General features: G+C 37.2%; 1 protein-coding gene across 1 annotated transcript in view; it reads right to left on the reverse strand.

Annotated features, from left to right (window-relative positions):
• Positions 1–19,096, reverse strand: part of mettl24 (methyltransferase like 24) — a 330,987-nt gene that overhangs the window by 92,894 nt on the left and 218,997 nt on the right. Inside the window, exon 4 of the mRNA XM_039747924.1 lies at positions 17,841–18,069. Within this exon, the coding sequence (XP_039603858.1) occupies positions 17,841–18,069 (229 nt within the window). The remainder of the gene's footprint in view (positions 1–17,840; positions 18,070–19,096) is intronic.

Consider the following 19,096-nt stretch of genomic DNA (forward strand, 5'->3'; position numbering starts at 1 on the left):
TTTTTTTTTAATCACAGATGGCTGTCAAAATTATTTGTTAATAAAAAGTTTTTATTTCTTCAGATAATAATATGACTCAACCAAAAAATAAAGGTAGACAGTACAGCTTGGACTATTTGTACTTATTTTGAATTTACATATTTATTTCCATAAATATGTAAATTTCCATTTACATAAATGTGAAAAATGTATAGAAACTCTACTTGTATTTTTTTGCTTTAATTTTCATTAGTGCAGGTTTTGATATTAAATGTTGCACAAGATAATGCCATATTCTGTAGTCGTTTTATCTTTTTCAATCATTAATTACAAGTGATTAAAATGAAAAGTTTGATATCTAGTGAAATATTTAATATCGAGTACTGTACAAATGTATTAATTTAAGTAAGTAAAGTAAATGACTAGTGGGTCGACTGTTTTAAAAGTTTTTGGTAAAGGGGTCTGCGGCTGAAAAATGTTTGGGAACTCTTGATCTAGACCGTCTAAAATTAAAAAGGTACAAGATTACAGATCAAAATGTTGCACTTAGATGTGACCAAAGCTAACATTTTAATAGTTGTGTTACAGAGTGCAGTTATATATACAGTATATCCAAAATTCCCATTATTCTTACAGTACTAATTACCTGTTTGAAATAAAAAGAATACAGTTTCCTTTAAACTGTTTTGCAATGACCACCAAAAAAAGCTAAGTCGATAAGAAAAGCAAGAATGTTTTACTCATGGACAACTGTATGTAGCATGTTAAAGAGTAAGGAACTCAAGTGAACTAATAATACTAACCCCTGGGGGGTAAGAAAAAACAAAAAACACAAAAAAACACACAAATACTTGCTTCCATCCACCACGGATTCTCCATCCGCAGTTCCAATCATCTGCAAATCGAAAATGTTAAATAAAAAAAAAGAAATTAATAAAATTCAATTAATCCCACAGCTGCCTGTCAAACCGCATTCAACAATAATGATCCTGTTGTCCACTGTTTTTGATATCAACGGCTCCAGCCATGTTCAGTCTCACTGTTAGTCATGCTACAGCATCCAGAGTGTAAAAGTTATCCATGCTTGTAATATTGATATAAAAATAACTTCTTTTGCTTTATACAAAAAAAAAATCTTGTTATGGATTCATCTACAAAAGTGTAACCCATTTTCGTTACACGTGCAGTCTACTCATGCCTATTCACAGCCAAATACAACAGAAAAAAAATTCTGAGAGGCCTATCACACAGCAGTAATAACAGCTCTGTGATGCCCTTAGATCTCTGGGGGCTACACACACACTGCACTGAATGGTGTGGGTAAGCCGCTAAGCCCCAATTATTATTGGGGCTGGGACTTGCAATTGTTCCCCTTGAATAAGGAATTCCCAATAAGTGTGGGTCCCTGCTTGCTCTTTGTTCACACTGAATGGTTTAGTGAGGTCATCAGATCAGAACTGCCACAGTCGCTCATGGCCTCTGGTGGAGCCCAAGAAGACAAGCAAACCTGACAATATAGAAAGAAAAAGTCATGTTTTCTGTAGATGGACCTGTAAAAAAGGATCATTATTGAGCCTCAAGGGATAAGAACTGAGTCCAGTGCATCCACCTGACCCCATTTTCCCCCCAACAGTCCTCATTTCAAACTAGTGTCACCCCATATTTTTCATAGGATCAATGCTTCTTCAATATCTGTGCAATGTTTCCATAGCCATGGATATTTACAGGAATGTAACCCCTGTGAATTGACTGTATACAGTATATATATTATCCACAGAATTCATTAATCCGCAGGGCAGCATGGAATGTATCCCCTGCAGATACAAGAGGGCTATTGCATACAGAAAAGTACTCATTTACATAGTACTTCTGATATATCTGATTAAATGATGGCACTTTCTTAGGAACTTTCCAAGGCAAAACTGGGTAATAGAGCTAGTTTAACATATAAACAATGTCTCACACAATTGTCTGTTTGGCTTTTTCTCTTGCCTGGCTTTTTTTCATTTGGTCTTCAACATCTCCTGTGCTCTCATGGTGGTTCCTTTGCCAACTTCTTTCAGACACATGCCCTTTCACACTGTATTTTATAAGGAATGAATGCTCTACAGCATATAAAATAGTGATTGATTACCAATTACCAAATAGTGATAATTACCAATTACCAAATCACATTATTGGTAATTATATAGTAATACATTTCTCATTTATTATGAAGAAAAGAATGCATTCCTACAGTTATGTCATAGAACGGGAATGCATATCTGACTGGCTTCATTAAAAATCATCTCAAGATTTAATGTAATATTTTTCTATTATTTCAGTGAAACTGGTACCCAACAGTCTTGTACATCACAAATTATTACAGTGTTATATTGGATTTACATATCAAAAACTGTGAAATATTTCTCCAATAACTTTTACTGTCCTCAGCAAAGGGCATCTTTACCTGTGACACCATTATAAATCAGATTTCCAAATATATACAGGTGCTGGTCATAAAATTAGAATATCATGACAAAGTTGATTTATTTCAGTAATTCCATTCAAAAAGTGAAACTTGTATATTAGATTCATTCATTACACACAGATGTATTTCAAACGTTTATTTCTTTTAACTTGATGATTATAACTGACAACTAATGAAAGTCCCAAATTCAGTATCTCGAAAAAAATTAGAATATAAATTAAGACCAATGCAAAAAAAGGATTTTTAGAAATGTTGGCCAACTGAAAGGTATGAACATGAAAAGTATGAGCATGTACAGCACTCAATATTTAGTTGGGGCTCCTTTGGACTGGATTACTGCAGCAATGTGGCATGGCATGGAGTCGATCAGTCTGTGGCACTGCTCAGGTGTTATGAGAGCCCATGTTGCTCTGATAGTGGCTTTCAGCTCTTCTGAATTGCTGGGTCTGGCGTATTGCATCTTCCTCTTCACAATACCCCATAGATTTTCTATGGGGTTAAGGTCAGGCGAGTTTGCTGGCCAATCAAGAACAGGGATACCATGGTCCTTAAACCAGGTACTGGTAATTTTGGCACTTTGTGCAGGTGCCAAGTCCTGTTGGAAAATGAAATCTGCATCTCCATAAAGTTCATCAGCAGCAGGAAGCATGAAGTGCTCTAAAACTTCCTGGTAGATGGCTGCGTTGACCTTGGACCTCAGAAAACACAATGGACCAACACCAGCAGATGACATGGCACCCCAAACCATCATTGACTGTGGACACTTTACACTGGACCTCAAGCAACATGGATTCTGTGCCTCTCCTCTCTTCCTCCAGACTTTGGGACCTTGATTTCCAAAAGAAATGCAAAATTTACTTTCATCAGAGAACATAACTTTTGCACACACAGCAGCAGTCCAGTCGAGACGCTTCTGACGCTGTCTCTTGTTCAAGAGTGGCTTGACACAAGGAATGCGACAGCTTAAACCCATGTCTTGCATACGTCTGTGCGTGGTGGTTCTTGAAGCACTGACTCCAGCTGCAGTCCACTCTTTGTGAATCTTCCCCACAGTTTTGAATGGGTTTTGTTTCACAATCCACTCCAGGGTGCGGTTATCCCTATTGCTTGTACACTTTTTTCTACCACATCTTGTCCTTCCCTTCGCCTCTCTATTAATGTGCTTGGACACAGAGCTCTGTGAATAGCCAGCCTCTTTAGCAATGACCTTTTGTGTCTTGCCCTCCTTGTGCAAGTTGTCAATGGTCGTCTTTTGGACAACTGTCAAGTCAGCAGTCTTCCCCATGATTGTGTAGCCTACAGAACTAAACTGAGAGATCATTTAAAGGCTTTTGCAGGTGTTTTGAGTTAATTAGCTGATTAGAGTGTGGCACCAGATGTCTTCAATATTGAACCTTTTCACAATATTCTAATTTTCCGAGATACTGAATTTGGGACTTTCATTAGTTGTCAGTTATAATCATCAAAATTAAAAGAAATAAACATTTGAAATACATCAGTCTGTGTGTAATGAATGAATCTAATATACAAGTTTCACTTTTTGAATGGAATTACTGAAATAAATCAACTTTGTCATGATATTCTAATTTTATGACCGGCACCTGTATAACTACCTTGACTATTATGGACATCCTAGAGGTCTGGATTCTGCTAATGGTCTGTGCTTTCTCATGTGCTTTATGTTGGATCTGACACATCTACCTTTTCTGGCTGGCACCACTAATCACACAGCAATCAAGTGATAAATGAAGTAAGGAAGACATAAATGAGGCACTGACTTAGAATATACAGTACTTTGAATATAGAGGAGATGATGTGTTTTTACTGGGTTTTGCCTAAATTTGTTATTTTTGGATACCTTGCATATTCCTGCCCTTTTTGGTTTATGTGCATAAACATCATATAAGTGTTTGCCTTAATATGCCTGGGGTGGGTCATCCACATCTGCACAATCAATTTAACTTACACTGCTAGCCAAGTACAATCTCAGACTGGTCTGTTCTCAGCCCTTGTGGTTTGCTTTCCATTCTGCAGTGACAGATATCAAGGTTTATCCTGAGCAGATAACTGCCTCTCAAGATAGAGTCATTTACCAGGACGACTGAGACGACCCCAAAAGCTTCAGGAACAAAGAAACATTCCCTAGACAAGGTACCAGTTTACCATAGTGCTTATTCATGCAAACACAAGCCAATTCAGAGTAACCCAATTAGCAGAAAGCAAGATAGTCTTTTATGAGAGAAGACTTTGACTTCAGATTTTAAGATGGTGAATTTCATCTTGACTATATTCCACACACAAACCACTCTACTGCATACCAGAAATCACAGCTTTATGAGCTTAACATTATATTGTGAAAGGGTGACATGTAATAACACATTTGCTATTCTTGCTAATATCCCTGAGACCACTAGAGGGCAATGAGAGTAAAACATTTGCAGGAGTATTGGAGAGGCCAAACAGCCTGATCTTTAACAATCACACACTGTGGTATGGAGAGTTTGCACGGACAGCTTATAGGGATAAATCTTCTGGGGTACTTACAGACCTCTGAGTGGTGGAAGGGTAACCCAGAAGTACATGTAAAGGCTACTCAGAAGGGATTCAGGTAGGACTGCCAAAATTAATTGATGCAACTAAACATTTTAATCAAATCATATTTTCTTAATTGACTACTTGCCTCGGCCACTCTATGGCGTTTTTGAGTAGGATAATCATGATAGCAGTTGAACCAGATTCAGTGGAATAAAATTCCTACAAACATCAGGCAAAATTCTCCTCTGTGTGGAAGTATTTCATCTGAAAATCTGGGAATATGGTTGTTCATTGTGTAAAAAATAGATGGTCTTTCACCACAGCATTAGTTTATTGTATGCACCTGAAGAGCACACCTGCTAAAATATAGCAATAGACAATCCAACATGGTGTAAGTAACCCACTTACACTTAATAATCTTTTTGACATTAGTTCTTATAATAATGTGTAGCTGGTTCACTTGAGAAATTCATGCATTGGAGTGAATGTTAGATATTTGGTATTTCAACAGAAAGAACAGGTAAATTGTCTGCTGAATGCACTTGTCAGTTACGACAATTACTTTCGAGAGTACTGAACTAAAATAATGTTTCAGTAGATATGCTAGCTAAGTATCATAAGACAGGTTTCCATCCAAGGAGTTTTTGCGAAAAAATATTTAGCGCTTCAAATTTTAGCTGATGGAAATGCTAATTATCGATAAAATGTTGTACATGTCGACATAATATTTTTCCGTTTAACTTTAGCGCATAAATTCCATATCGATACTTCAGATGTCGCAAAAACTACATTGGAAACATTTTTTGTTGGAAAAAAAGGGCTTTAACGCAAATAAATGTGTCACATGATACATTTTCATCACGTGCAATCAAAACGAGAATAGCGGAGCGGTTCGCATGGTCTGATGAAGAGCCTCATTATTTCTCGTGATGAGCCAATGCAGTAGCGGATAGGCTGTGTCTCCTGCTACTAAAAGGGGTACCTGAACTCCCTCCACATCAACTGTAGCCTGGGGGTGTTTCTCAGGATGTCTAAATAACACAAAAACCGCAAAGGTAGTTTACTGTGCCAGTCAATATATTTAATAAACCGTGTGTTTCATTATCTAAACATTTTTTTTCTTATTATTAAATGACAGATGTTTTAGCATATATGAGAAATTCTCTCATTAATATTAACTTTAGTTTTTTTTTTTGATTAAACGTCATTATTTTGTATTAATTTAAATTTCAGTTTTAATTAAAAACCTTAAGGGAAGCAGGTTACAGTACTAATTCAGTTGTTATCGCACAGAGAAGGGATGTTGAAAGGTAGGCTCACCTGTACAGATCCGATGCTGCAAACACAGCTGCATCATGGGCACTTCCAGGAGTGCCAATGCAAATGTCTCGTATCATGCACCTGTCATCAACAAGGGCCTGGAGAACAATAGATGGCCACCCTTTGCGATTAATGTAATCGCGGTAGCCTTCCGTCGGGGGAAGAATAGGCACATGCGCGCCATCCAGCGCACCGTAAATCTGTGGCACAAGATGCACCAAGGAATTGCGGTATGCAATTTCATTGGCCTCAGCTACAGTCGGAAGTCTGATATAACGGCGCATTCATTTTTCTTTAATAGCGGTGCACACAGCATATACACATCGATGGACGGTAGTTTTACCAACCCCGAAAGTTTCTCCAACTACTCTATACTCGGCGCAGGTTGCCAGCTTGTAAAGGGCGATGGCAATCCGCTTTTGGGTTGGAACCGGTGGTCGATGGCAACCTGTGATTGGCGCAACATCAGGACTGATGAATCCACACAACATCTCAAACGTTGGCCGTGTCATTCTAAAATGTTGCAGCCAGAGATTTTCAGTAAAGTGTCTCTCCACCACCTCCTCCCAGAAGGTCTTATTTATGCGTCTCTCCCATACCCGTGGTTTTCAGCGACTGGGGTACTTTCTTCGAGCTCTAGGGCTATCGGACAAGCAACTGCTTCATTCTGCTGTCGTCTTCAGATATTATGTACAATTCCAATTATTTGTGAAACTGAAATAACAGTAAGCTGGCAAATTTCAAAAACCTGTCTAAATAATCTCCATTTCTTTGTTTCTTTGTTTAGTGGAGGGGGTGTAACGTGGAAAACAAAAGGTAGATAATTTGCGACATACACAAAATTATGTATGGAAACGGCTCACGGGCAGATTTTTTTCGCGATACAACAAAACTTATGCGACAGTTCGTTTTGGGGGGGGTGACGTCATCACGCACACCATTTTATCGATAAAAAGCCAGTTGGATAGAAACAGGCTGGAGACAGCAAATATCACACATTTTTTTTACGTATATTCTGTTTGTCGATAAAAAAACGTGGCAAAAAACTGGATGGAAACGTGGCTATAGACTAGTTTATTAAATGCACCTACTAGTTTTATTTTGGACACAGCTGCATTTTCATTCTTTGCCAGATAATTATGCCAGGGCTGGTGACTTGTAATTCTCACTGTCATCTGGTAGATCCAAAAGAACACTACTTATTATGGTTTTCAAGACTGAGCAGCAATAACATTTTCTATATGCTGGATATAAAATAGACTGTCTGTATGTTCACTATACAATCCTACACCCTTTGAGTGATCTGGAACAAATTTTGGATAGTTGCTCTCTAGGACCATATGGGCAAGATAGACTACTTTGAAACCCAGAATTTTAAACCCGGGGGTGTCAGCTCAACATTATTTACCTGGGCACACCATGTGCTGCTTCTATCTACTGTAATATAAAAAAGCAGTACTGAACGCTCTTGCAGGGGTATGTTGGGTGAGGCTTGATCTAGATTGGAAATGTAGCACAACAGAAAGGAAAAATCAAGGGTTGCTGTTTAACTCCTGCTTTGTTGGCTTTTCTTCAGAATTTAAAAACTATGAAGTTATGAACTGTTCATCTTGAACAAATTAGGCATGCCAGTGTTCATGGTTACAACCAAGTTATCACAATTTTGGAACTCAAAAAGAACAAATTCTTGACTCGCTGTATGCTGCTTCTATCTACTGTAATATAAAAAGGAGTAGCTTGCACTTTTGTAGGAATGTGTTGGGTGAAACTTGATCAAAAGCAAAGTGTAGAGCAACACAAAAGAAAATTAAAGGGTTGTTGCTGAACTCATGGCTTTTCTTCATAATTTAAGGACTATGAACTGTCCACCTTGAACTAAGAGGATGAGACATGCATGACAGCATTCATGGTTACAACCCAGCAATGTGTAACCACAATTCTGGAATCCAATTGGACCCTAAAGGAAGAAATTCTTGAATCACGGGAGCAGAGACATTGATAGAGAGGCAGTGTGGATGATGGATGGGACACCTAACAATAACAACAGGGTCACTATTTATAAAACTTTGCTTTGTTTCCTTAACCCATTCTACAAATATGCCCAGGCAACGCAAGTCAGCTTTATAAAGTATTTTTGGGTATTTTCTCCTTTCATTACATTGTAAATAAATCATATTCAATAAGTGATCAGGGCAACTCAGGAAGAAGTTTTTAATCCAGTGCAGTTTACACAATTGATCAAAACTGAAAACAGAGTTTCTGGCACTGTTGCTGGGAAGTTGGCTTTTTTCAAAGGAAACAATTTCTACTGCAGTTTAGACTGGCAAATATACTCAGCAAAATCCCAGTTTAACATTAAAAAAGGGTGTTCACATCTTAAGGTGCAAGTCTACACTCTCTCTTCCTAACCTCTCTCTCTCTCATTTCTCCTAGGGCACGAAGTAGAAAATGGCCGACAGTGGGGTAACTCGCGTTGAAATCGTAATTGAGGAACTCCAAGCACTTGATGAACAGATTCAGAAACTCCTGTCCCGACGGAAATACCTGAGAAATCTGAAGGCCCGGCTGTTGGATAAACCGTCCTTGCCATCTGGAACCGGCGAAACATCAACCCCGCGTTGTGCCGACCTCACCCCCGCGTCTCGTAGGAGCGACGCCGCTGCTGACCTTGGTGGATTTCAGCTATGCAGGCGGGGGTTCAAGGCCAGAGCACCTCCATCGGCACAGGCGAGCATTTTATCTCAGAACCGGTTTGACCCTCTCCGCGTCCCCATTTCGCCTTCAGCACCTGGTGATGTATTAGTGGTAGGTGATTCTATCGTTAGAAACCTTAATGTCGCATGCCCTAATGCAAAATCGTTTGTTTCTTGTTTTCCCGGTGCTCGTGTCCGAGATGTAATGAAACGTGCACCAGCAGTCTACGAGAAACACAAGGAGAGGGCAGTTGGATCAATCGTCTTGCATGCCGGCGTAAACGATATAAGGCACCAACAATCAGAAATCCTGAAGTCTGACTTCGCAGCTTTGATTAAAGACACGAAGGAGAGGACCCCATCGGCAAAGATCTTCGTTTTGGGTCCACTACCTCTCGTCAGACGATCCAACGAGTACTACAGTCGTCTGCTAGGGTTGAACAACTGGCTACAGGGTTTCTGCAAGAAGAAGGATGTCGGTTTCATCAACAATTGGAATCTCTTTTGGAAAGGCGCGTCTCTTCAAGCGTGATGGCCTGCATCCGAACAGTTTCGCGCCGGTCCTCTCCGAAAACATATCGAAGGTAATTCTTTTTCTTGACTATCTATCTCTGCTCTTAACCCCTTCCGAAATAATACTGCTGTGCCAGGACATGATGAATGTTTAATAGAGTCTTCCGTTAAAGTGCACACCATTAATACTGTAATAAGCAATCTCAATGCACGTAGAAAACCTAGGAAATACGGCATAAACTCCAATAATCTAATTAAAATCACTATTTTAGAGGAACAATGTATTAAAACTATAAAACAGATCACAGATTAAACAAAAATACACAGAGCGCGCTAATAATAATAATTTAGTTCCTATTCCAAATAACAATAACGCATATAGTACTCATCTCTGCACCTCCGAAACATTAAATATGGCACTATTAAATGTTAGAGCTTTAACTAACAAAACGTTTTTTATCAACGATCTTATTAGTGATAAAAAATAGATCTTATTGCACTAAATGAAACATGGCTGAATTCAGATGCGCGCAGTTTTAATCGAATCTGCCTCCGGATTACAGTTTTACTCATGCAAACCGCCAGGGAAAAGGGCGGATTGGCTAACATTTACTCGAGCGATTAAAATGTAAAGATGTCAGTTTTGGTAAGTTCAAGTCCTTTGAGTATCTCGCCGTTGTTATTCATGGAGATTCTCAAGTTCTAGTACTATCCGTGTATAGACCTCCTAAATATAACGCGTCGTTTTTTGAGGAATTCTCTGACTTAATGTCAATTTTAATTACTAACTATGACACACTCCTAATAGTTGGCGACTTTAATTTTCATATAGATAATCAGTGTGATCTAAAAGTAAAAGAATTTATGAACCTCCTGGATTCTTTTGATTTGAGACAACTCATAAATCAGCCTACACATAAAGCAGGTCATACATTAGACTTAGTGATTACTAAAGGACTGAAAGTTGATATAAAACAGATCATTGATATTGGTCTATCAGACCATTTTCTTCTACTTTTAATATAGAAATAATGATAAAAACACTCATGAGAAGCATATTGTTAAAAACGCTTCTTTGATTCGCAGCAGCTTTAAAACTTACAAACATTTTAAGCAATCAGTCCGTTTATAGTGCCAGCTATAATAGCGAGGACAATGTAAATAGTAAGGTGGAAAGATTTAATTCTAAAGTGAGAGCTGCTGTTGACATAGTTGCACCTGAAAAGACAGTGAAAAAATCTTCTAGCATTGTTATACCATGGAAGACCCAAAGAGTGTCTGATTTAAAGAGAACATGCCGTAGAGCTGAGCGTCAATGGAGGAAGACTAAACTTACTATCCACCACGAAATATTAAAAGTCAAAATAACAGAATACAATAACACTGTCCGTCTTGAGAGACGCTGCTATTTCTCAAGATTATAAATAACAATGCTAGTAATCCCAGAGTCTTATTTTCAACAATTGATCGCCTACTAAACCCAGGTAGCTCAAAGGAATGCCTCCTAAGTGCTTCCAGTGAAACCTGTGAGGCTGTCGCTGTATTTTCAATCAAAAATTAATGATATTAGAAATAACATAGTATATCTCCCCAACACTAAGGATCCCCTAAACCCCAACATCCTGTTATAAACAAATTAAACTCTTTCACTAGGATAGATTTACCTGATTTAAAAAAATAATCTCTCAATTAAAACCCTCCACCTCGTCCTTGACCCGATACCAACAAGGTTTTTCAAAGAAGTATCAGGCGTGCTAATTGATAATGTTCTGACATAGTAAATTCGTCACTAGATACTGGGGTCTTCCCAGACTGTCTTAAGACTGCTGTAGTTAAACCCCTACTTAAGAAACATAATCTTGACCCTCAGCTCTTGAAAATTTTAGACCCATCTCTAACCTGCCTTCTTAAGTAAAGTTCTGAGAAGGCAGTCATTATGCAGTTAAATGACCACCTAAATAAACATGCTATTCTTGATAAATTTCAGTCAGGTTTTAGAACAAATCACAGCACAGAAACTGCACTCGTTAAAGTAGTAAATGACTTGCGGGTAAATGCAGACAGAGGCCATTTATCTGTTCTCATCCTCTTAGATCTGAGTGCTGCATTTGACACCATTGATCACAACATTCTTAGAAATCGCCTTAGTCAATGGGTGGGCCTCTCTGGCAGTGTCTTAAATTGGTTTGAATCCTACCTGACAGGGAGAAAATATTTTGTTAGTTGTGGGAATTACAACTCAAGACACATGATATCCAATATGGTGTTCCACAAGGCTCTATCCTGGGTCCGCTGTTATTCTCAATCTACATGCTTCCGTTAGGTCAGATTATCTCAGGGCACAACGTGAGCTACCACAGCTATGCTGATGACACACAGCTGTACTTATCAATAGCACCTGATGACCCTGATTCTATTGATTCACTAACACAATGTCTGACTAGTATCTCAGAATGGATGAATAGTAATTTTCTCAAGTTAAATAAAGAGAAAACTGAAATTTTAGTGATCAGCAATAATGGATACAATGAGGCTATTAGAAATAAACTGGATACATTAGGATTAAAAGTCAAGACGGAGGTAAAAAGCTTAGGGGTGATTGTTGACTGTAATCTGAATTTTAAATCACATATTAATCAGATCATTAGGACAGCATTTTTCACTTAAGAAACATAAGTAAAGTTAGACCTCTTATATCACTGAAAGATGCTGAGAAATTAGTTCACGCGTTTGTTTTCAGTCGACTAGATTACTGTAATGCACTCCTCTCAGGACTACCCAAAAAGATATAAATCGTTTGCAACTAGTGCAGAATGCAGCTGCTAGAATCCTAACTAGGAAAAGAAAATCTGAACACATCTCTCCAGTTTTGATGTCACTACACTGGTTACCTGTGTCATTCAGAATTGACTTTAAAATTCTGCTTATGGTTTATAAAGCCTTAAATAATCTCCCCATCTTATATATCGGAATGTCTGACACCTTATATTCCAAATCGTAACCTCAGATCCTCAAATGAGTGTCTCCTTAGAATTCCAAGAACAAAACTTAAAAGAAGTGGTGAGGCGGCCTTCTGCTGTTATGCACCTAAAATCTGGAATAGCCTGCCAATAGGAATTCGCCAGGCTGATACAGTAGAGCACTTTAAAACACTGCTGAAAACACATTACTTTAACATGGCCTTTTTATAACTTCATTTTAATCTTAATTTAACTTAATCCTGATACTCTGTATGTTCAATTCATCATAATAACTATTCATGGTGGCTCTAAAATCGGTACTGACCCCTACTCTCTTTTCTGTTTCTTTTTCCGGTTTCTTTGTGGTGGTGGCGCCCACCACCTACTCAAAGCTTCATGATGCTCCAACAATGATGGATGGATTAAAAGGAAGAAGTCTACGTGACCATCATCATCATCAAGCCCTTCCGTGAGAATCCTAAATCCAAAGAGGACTGTTTCATTTATGTTAAGTAGAATGCCCAGAGGGGACTGGGCGGTCTCATGGTCTGGAATCCCTACAGATTTTATTTTTCTCCAGCCGTCTGGAGTTTTTGTTTTTCTGTCCCCTGGCCATTGAACCTTACTCTTATTCGATGTTAATGTTGATTTATTTTGTTTTAAAATTGTGTCTTTCATTTTTCTATTCTTTAATATGTAAAGCACTTTGAGCTACTGTTTGTATGAAAATGTGTATATAAATAAATGTTGTTGTTAAGTGTACTGGTTCTGGGCTCTTCCCACATTCTCTGTTAAGTCAGTGCAAACAGATAATTGTCTTGTTGCCTAACCATTGCTGGAAAGGAGCGCTCTTGAAGAGTTATACCGAATACAGTCTATAAAGTGTTCTTCAGTATAAAGGTTTTCTTCCATTTCACTTTGCCTCCTATGTCTAAAACAATTGCAAAGACTAATTTTTTTGCAGAACTGTTTTGAGTGAACTAATTTGTGTTGCACAGCATTTTTGAAAAAGTGAAAAATTGCAGACAAACAAGAATTTTAAAATGAACAAATGGATTTTTACATGTTTTATGTCACTGCTTTTATCAATGAAAATTGAGAGTGGTCTACCCCAGACTTTCTCATATACTCAGATATGGGGATGGATATTTGAGGAGTAAACTGCAAGACAATGATTATATTTTTAAATTTTGTACATTACAGAACCATCAACAACAAATCAAATTAATAATATATTGAACAATTATTATAAAAGTAAAGATGAAAAAAATCGGACTCTGCAGCTGCATGAATAAAAGGTAATGTACCACTTCCGGTTAATGGAAATAGCCCAAAAGCTGCTAGAAATCTACTTTTGGACCCAATACTTGAATGCAAAATTTGGTTTCATAAGTGAAAGCATACTCAAGTTATCTTGTTTATACACACACACACAGACATAATTCCAAAAGTGGTATTTTCAGACTCGGAGAAGTCTAAAACGTCAAGATTCATCAAAATCTCAAAATTGAATTTTTGGATGATTCCAATACTTTCTCTATATTTTGTATACGAGAAAGTCAGGGAGGTCTAAAACATTGAGATTCATGAAAATGTCAACATCAAATCTTTGGATGATTACAGTACTTTCCCTATATTTCGTATACGAGAAAGTAATAAATGTTTATATGTAAGGATAGCAATAATTAGCAATGGGAAATAAAAACAAAAATGTCAGTTGTGCAAACATTGCACCCTTCACAACAAAGCACCAAGCTATATCTATAGTTGGCAGTCCAAAAAGTGGCTGTTAATGAAAAGTTTAAATTATAACTAATTCTTTGCAGCTACAAATGTATAGAATATTTGTTTTAACTCAGTCTTCTCTTCAAGAGATATGAGTTGTCCGTCTCATACAATATTATTTCAGTTTGTATGATTTATACTTTACAAATATTATTAACTTGCTTCATGCCAAATATGTCTAGCAGCAATTTTGATTATGTCTATGAAAAGCATATATCTCAATTTAATATTTTCTGTAAGAAATACATATGAAAGGAGTATTAGAATGGATCCATTGTAACACTGGGATCTAAAAAAAAAACCCCAAAAGCCTAATTACTTGGTCTTGTTCCGAGTTGCACGTTTGACATCAAGTTATGTTAATAAGTCCATCATTAATCAAAAACATAACTTTTTACTTTTAGGCTTTTTTGACTTAAATATTTTATGATTAACAGTGCCCTATTTTAGTTGTGTTTTTTCATATTCTGTTTTCAAATTCTCTATAAAAATTTAATATTTAACACTAGAATTACCAAAGCTTATGAAAAAAATCGTAAATCCGGCCCACCTTAATTCTGCTTGCACCTCTCCATCAGCGTCTTTTGTCTTGTAAATGTGTCTATAAGCCCAAGCAGAAAGCAGCCTACTATCCCATCCTCCCACCGTTGCAGAAAGTGCAAAATCGCTCTCCCAGCTCAAGCCTGGTTTATCAGGGAGTGAAGTAGTACCTTGAGCTGTATAGGCTAAAACAATATATTGTTATCTGGAACACATTGGACATTTCTTGCAATGAAGGCTTCTGTTCTCTTTGTCCGATGTAGAACCCTTGTGCTCATCCAACTTCACCTATGTTATAGCATGTCTTTATTTGAAAACAGCAGCGTCAGATCGGGGCGAGCGTGAACACGACTGAGAGAATAAAACTGAATAAAAAAAAATGCTAACCTTTACAAGTACCATACATTTACACCGGCTGTTACAAACTCAAATCAAATGTATGTTTTTATTGTACAATAGTAACATTAAGAGCAGCTCACTACTGAAAAAGTTTATTTTGAGACGCGGGGAGGCTCGAACCGGCGACCCATTGAATAGGAATCAGCAGCTCTTACCACTGTACTAAGAAAGAAGCCGCTCCAATGAGTTACACTAACCTGATTTCTTTTACTTCAGTTATAGTCTTGAATAAAAGGGCACTTGTTCTGTTATATTTATACCTTTTGTGAAAGTGCTTATTTGATATATGGACCTCAGTCTTCACACATTATACACCATGTCTACATTTTGTCGTTAGTACTAAAACATGGAAAAAGTTTGCCTTTTAGGTATGAGTTCAACATTTCTTGCATTTCCTGCCATCCTACACTTACATAGATCTTTGTACACACGGAACACACGTGAAATGCATGCGTTCCAAATAACGATATATTTTTTTTAGCATATACAGCTCGAAGTACTACTTCACTCCCTGATAAACCAGACTTGAGCAGGGAGAGTGATTTTGAACTTTCTGCAGTGGTGGGAGGATGGGACAGTAGGCTGCTTGCTGCTTAGGCTTATCGACACATTTACAAGACAAAAGATGCTGATGGAGAGGTGCGAGCAGATTTAAGGTGGGCCGGATTTACGAGTGTTTTCGTAAGCTTTGGTAATACAGGACACATTCATATGCCTACTTGAATCACTTTGTCAAAGTTAGTCATTAGACTGATCAAATAATAGATAACATAGTTGAAAGATGAATTGTTTATAAAATACTCATTTGTTGTAGCAGTAGTTTCCAGATCCAGGTTTTAAAAGTTCCCACATTCAGTATACAGGGGACTTGGAGTTGGGAGGAAGCCAGTGCTAATGGCTTGAAAGGTAAAGGGGCCAAGAGTGAATTAAGCAAGGGGTAAATGGAAGGCCCTTATGTATTTATTTGATACTTGTTTTTTTGTTTACCTGCTTTGTAAACCACCTAAGCATTATGTTTACCTGCAAAAAAGTAGCAAAAAATGTTGAATTTTGTTTAATAAGAAAAAAAAAATTGTTATGTGTAAAAGAAACACATACATATTAAAATGTCAACATAAATACAGAAGGTATGTCTAGAATCCTCTGTTGAACTGATACAGATTTAGTACACATCCTTTGTATAAAATGTTATGAATCGGTTATCAATGCACAGCACAACATCCAAATTGAAGTGCACTATTCGGCTCACTTTTCTTATGATTTTTTTTGTGTTGCTTGCACACAAGAGGGTAGTATATCAGTGCCTAATCTGTATGAATGATGAGCCCATTGTGTTATTGTACACTGCCACAGCACAATGCTTAGTGATGTACACTCTTCCCCTGAAAGGAACGTTCCTGCATTGCAGTGCATAAGGTGCTAATATCTTTCTTGCCCTTCTACTTGATCGCAATATTTTGCCATTTTTAATAAATAGCTACTTGCACCATGGTTAAGCTTCACATGACAGAATTTACTACACATTATAACAGTGGTTTGTTCATATAGTGCATCAGTTTAACTATCTGTGTCAATATCAGATGACCAAGTCACATTGACATCACTATTGCTTGATTCAACTAATGTTTTAGTTTCACTGTGTTCTAACACTTGCTTTACAACATCGCGTTTACACAGCATTGTGTTTTCTTTGAAGGCTCTACCCTACTCATTAATACTGATCACTTACCTTAATATACATATTCATAATTTTTTTACAGCAAAATGTTATTTTATCCACTAGATTGCAGTACAAAGATGCATCAAGAGTTTTTACTCTGTTAAGCGGATCATTAAACATCACCCTGAGTCTGATTCAGTGTTAATGATAATAACATAAAATTATAAAACACTTGGGGTTAATGCCAAGGTGGTTAATAAAACCCTTTTCTTATGTTGTTCTGATCATTATGTGGGTTTGGGGATGATGCATGAACACCTCGTATTGTCCACAATATACAAACAGCCAAGATATAACCCTAATTTCTATAATATTAATGTTCTGCAACCTTTGCCTTAAATTTCCAAATTTGATAAAATTGTTACATTAAATTGATTAAATAAAAAACAGCAACACTTAAAATGCAAAATAAGACTATAAATAAAAAAAAATTGCATACTGCATTGGTTGCTTTAACTAGCACCACATGAAATGATGCACACCTGCAAATTCTAGATTCTAGATTTCAGAAACCAACTGTAAATAATTGGATCTGATTACTAGATTGCCAATATTCATTTACAAGACTTCAACAAGAGTTCCAGATAAAGTCCTTAATGGTAGCTAAGCATACGTAATAATTTCTCCATAGACACTGATTAATGAAGTGGTTATGGCCTGGTTGCCAGTATGTGGTACAACACAAGGGAAAAGAACAAAGGTGTAACAGCAGATATAAAATATATTCTTTCAGAAACTGGAAATACATTTTCCTTTTGCTTTGTTGAAATATTGTACTGTATCTTTTCACATTGCAAATTTCTAGCTTAAATGAATAGTGTGCATTCAGAGAAGCTGTTTATTTGTTCATGTCAATTTAAAACATAGAAAGAAAAAAACTAACTTTTTACTTGCATATCATATGCATTACTTAAATTTTCTCTCACCTTCCGATGACCAAAGTCATTCAAGATGGCAGCCAGCTTCTTGGTATTGCTGTGTTGTTTTTGCACAGGGATGGCAGGATTAGGTTCCCTCCAGTCAACAGACAACCGATGATGCCAGAAGCGTTCTCCATTCTGAAGATGAGGTACTTTAATGCTGGGGTCAAAGCAGTGAACCTCACATCCCGCTTTGGCAAGACTCATCTCAAAATGTTCATTGTCATTCCCTAGCCTATAAAATAAAAAATATATATTTTTTATATGTGAGTAAAATAAAGTTCTATTATCTATCTATCTATAGGGTGGTCCAGATCTAATTATGTATCTATCTATCTAGATTCAATTTAAATATAACTGATAACTTCAGTTAATATGTATGATATTATTCAGTCAATATTATAGGGTTTTTAATGTGAAGTGTACACAGTAGAGTGAAATTCTAACTTGCAACTACTCATCAGTCTGCAACACATCACCACTCTCTGGAGTAATGATTAGTATAATAACTGCCTCGAAACTCCCGTCTTCCTTACCTGAAAACTCCCAAAACAGTTTAAATATTATCTAACATTAGTATAACAGCATGAAAATTACTGTGGAGAAAATTTAACATTAAGCAAATATCATTAGAACTTGTTTTAAGTTGCCAAACAACATAAAACAAACTGCATGAAAATGTTTTTGGTATGTTGCACTATGAGAAGCTGAAAAATTAGGCTTAGGCTTGGATGAGTCTAGATTTTGTTTTAAATATGAATAAAGGGGATGTGTGAAAGATCATACAAAAATAACTGAGCCCTCTTTGAAAACTTTCTATTTTTATGAAGTAATATACAACCCATTATAATATTAGTTCCTCTTTACAGAACTGAGAAAAATAATGCTGAACTTATAAATTTGAATATTTCCATCTAGCAGATATACAGTCAACTCAACCATATCTAAATTTTTCTGCATTTTTGCAACTGTTGTCCACACTTTTTTTTCACTGAACTATTGATAGATTTGTGTGATATGCCAGTACCGAAAAAGTACAGAAAAACTCCACCCATCCATTACGCAACCCACTACATCCTAACTACAGGGTCACGGGGTCTGCTGGAGCCATTGCCAGCCAACACAGGGCGCAAGGCAGGAAACAAACCCCGGCAGAGTGCCAACCCACCGCAGGGCGCGCACACACACACACTGACACACCAAGCATACACTAGGGACAATTTAGAATCGCCAATGCATGGACCTTCTTTGCCAGTACCTAC

The sequence above is a fragment of the Polypterus senegalus genome, chromosome 3 (genome assembly GCF_016835505.1).
Source record: "Polypterus senegalus isolate Bchr_013 chromosome 3, ASM1683550v1, whole genome shotgun sequence".
NCBI classification, from domain to species: Eukaryota; Metazoa; Chordata; class Cladistia; order Polypteriformes; family Polypteridae; genus Polypterus; species Polypterus senegalus.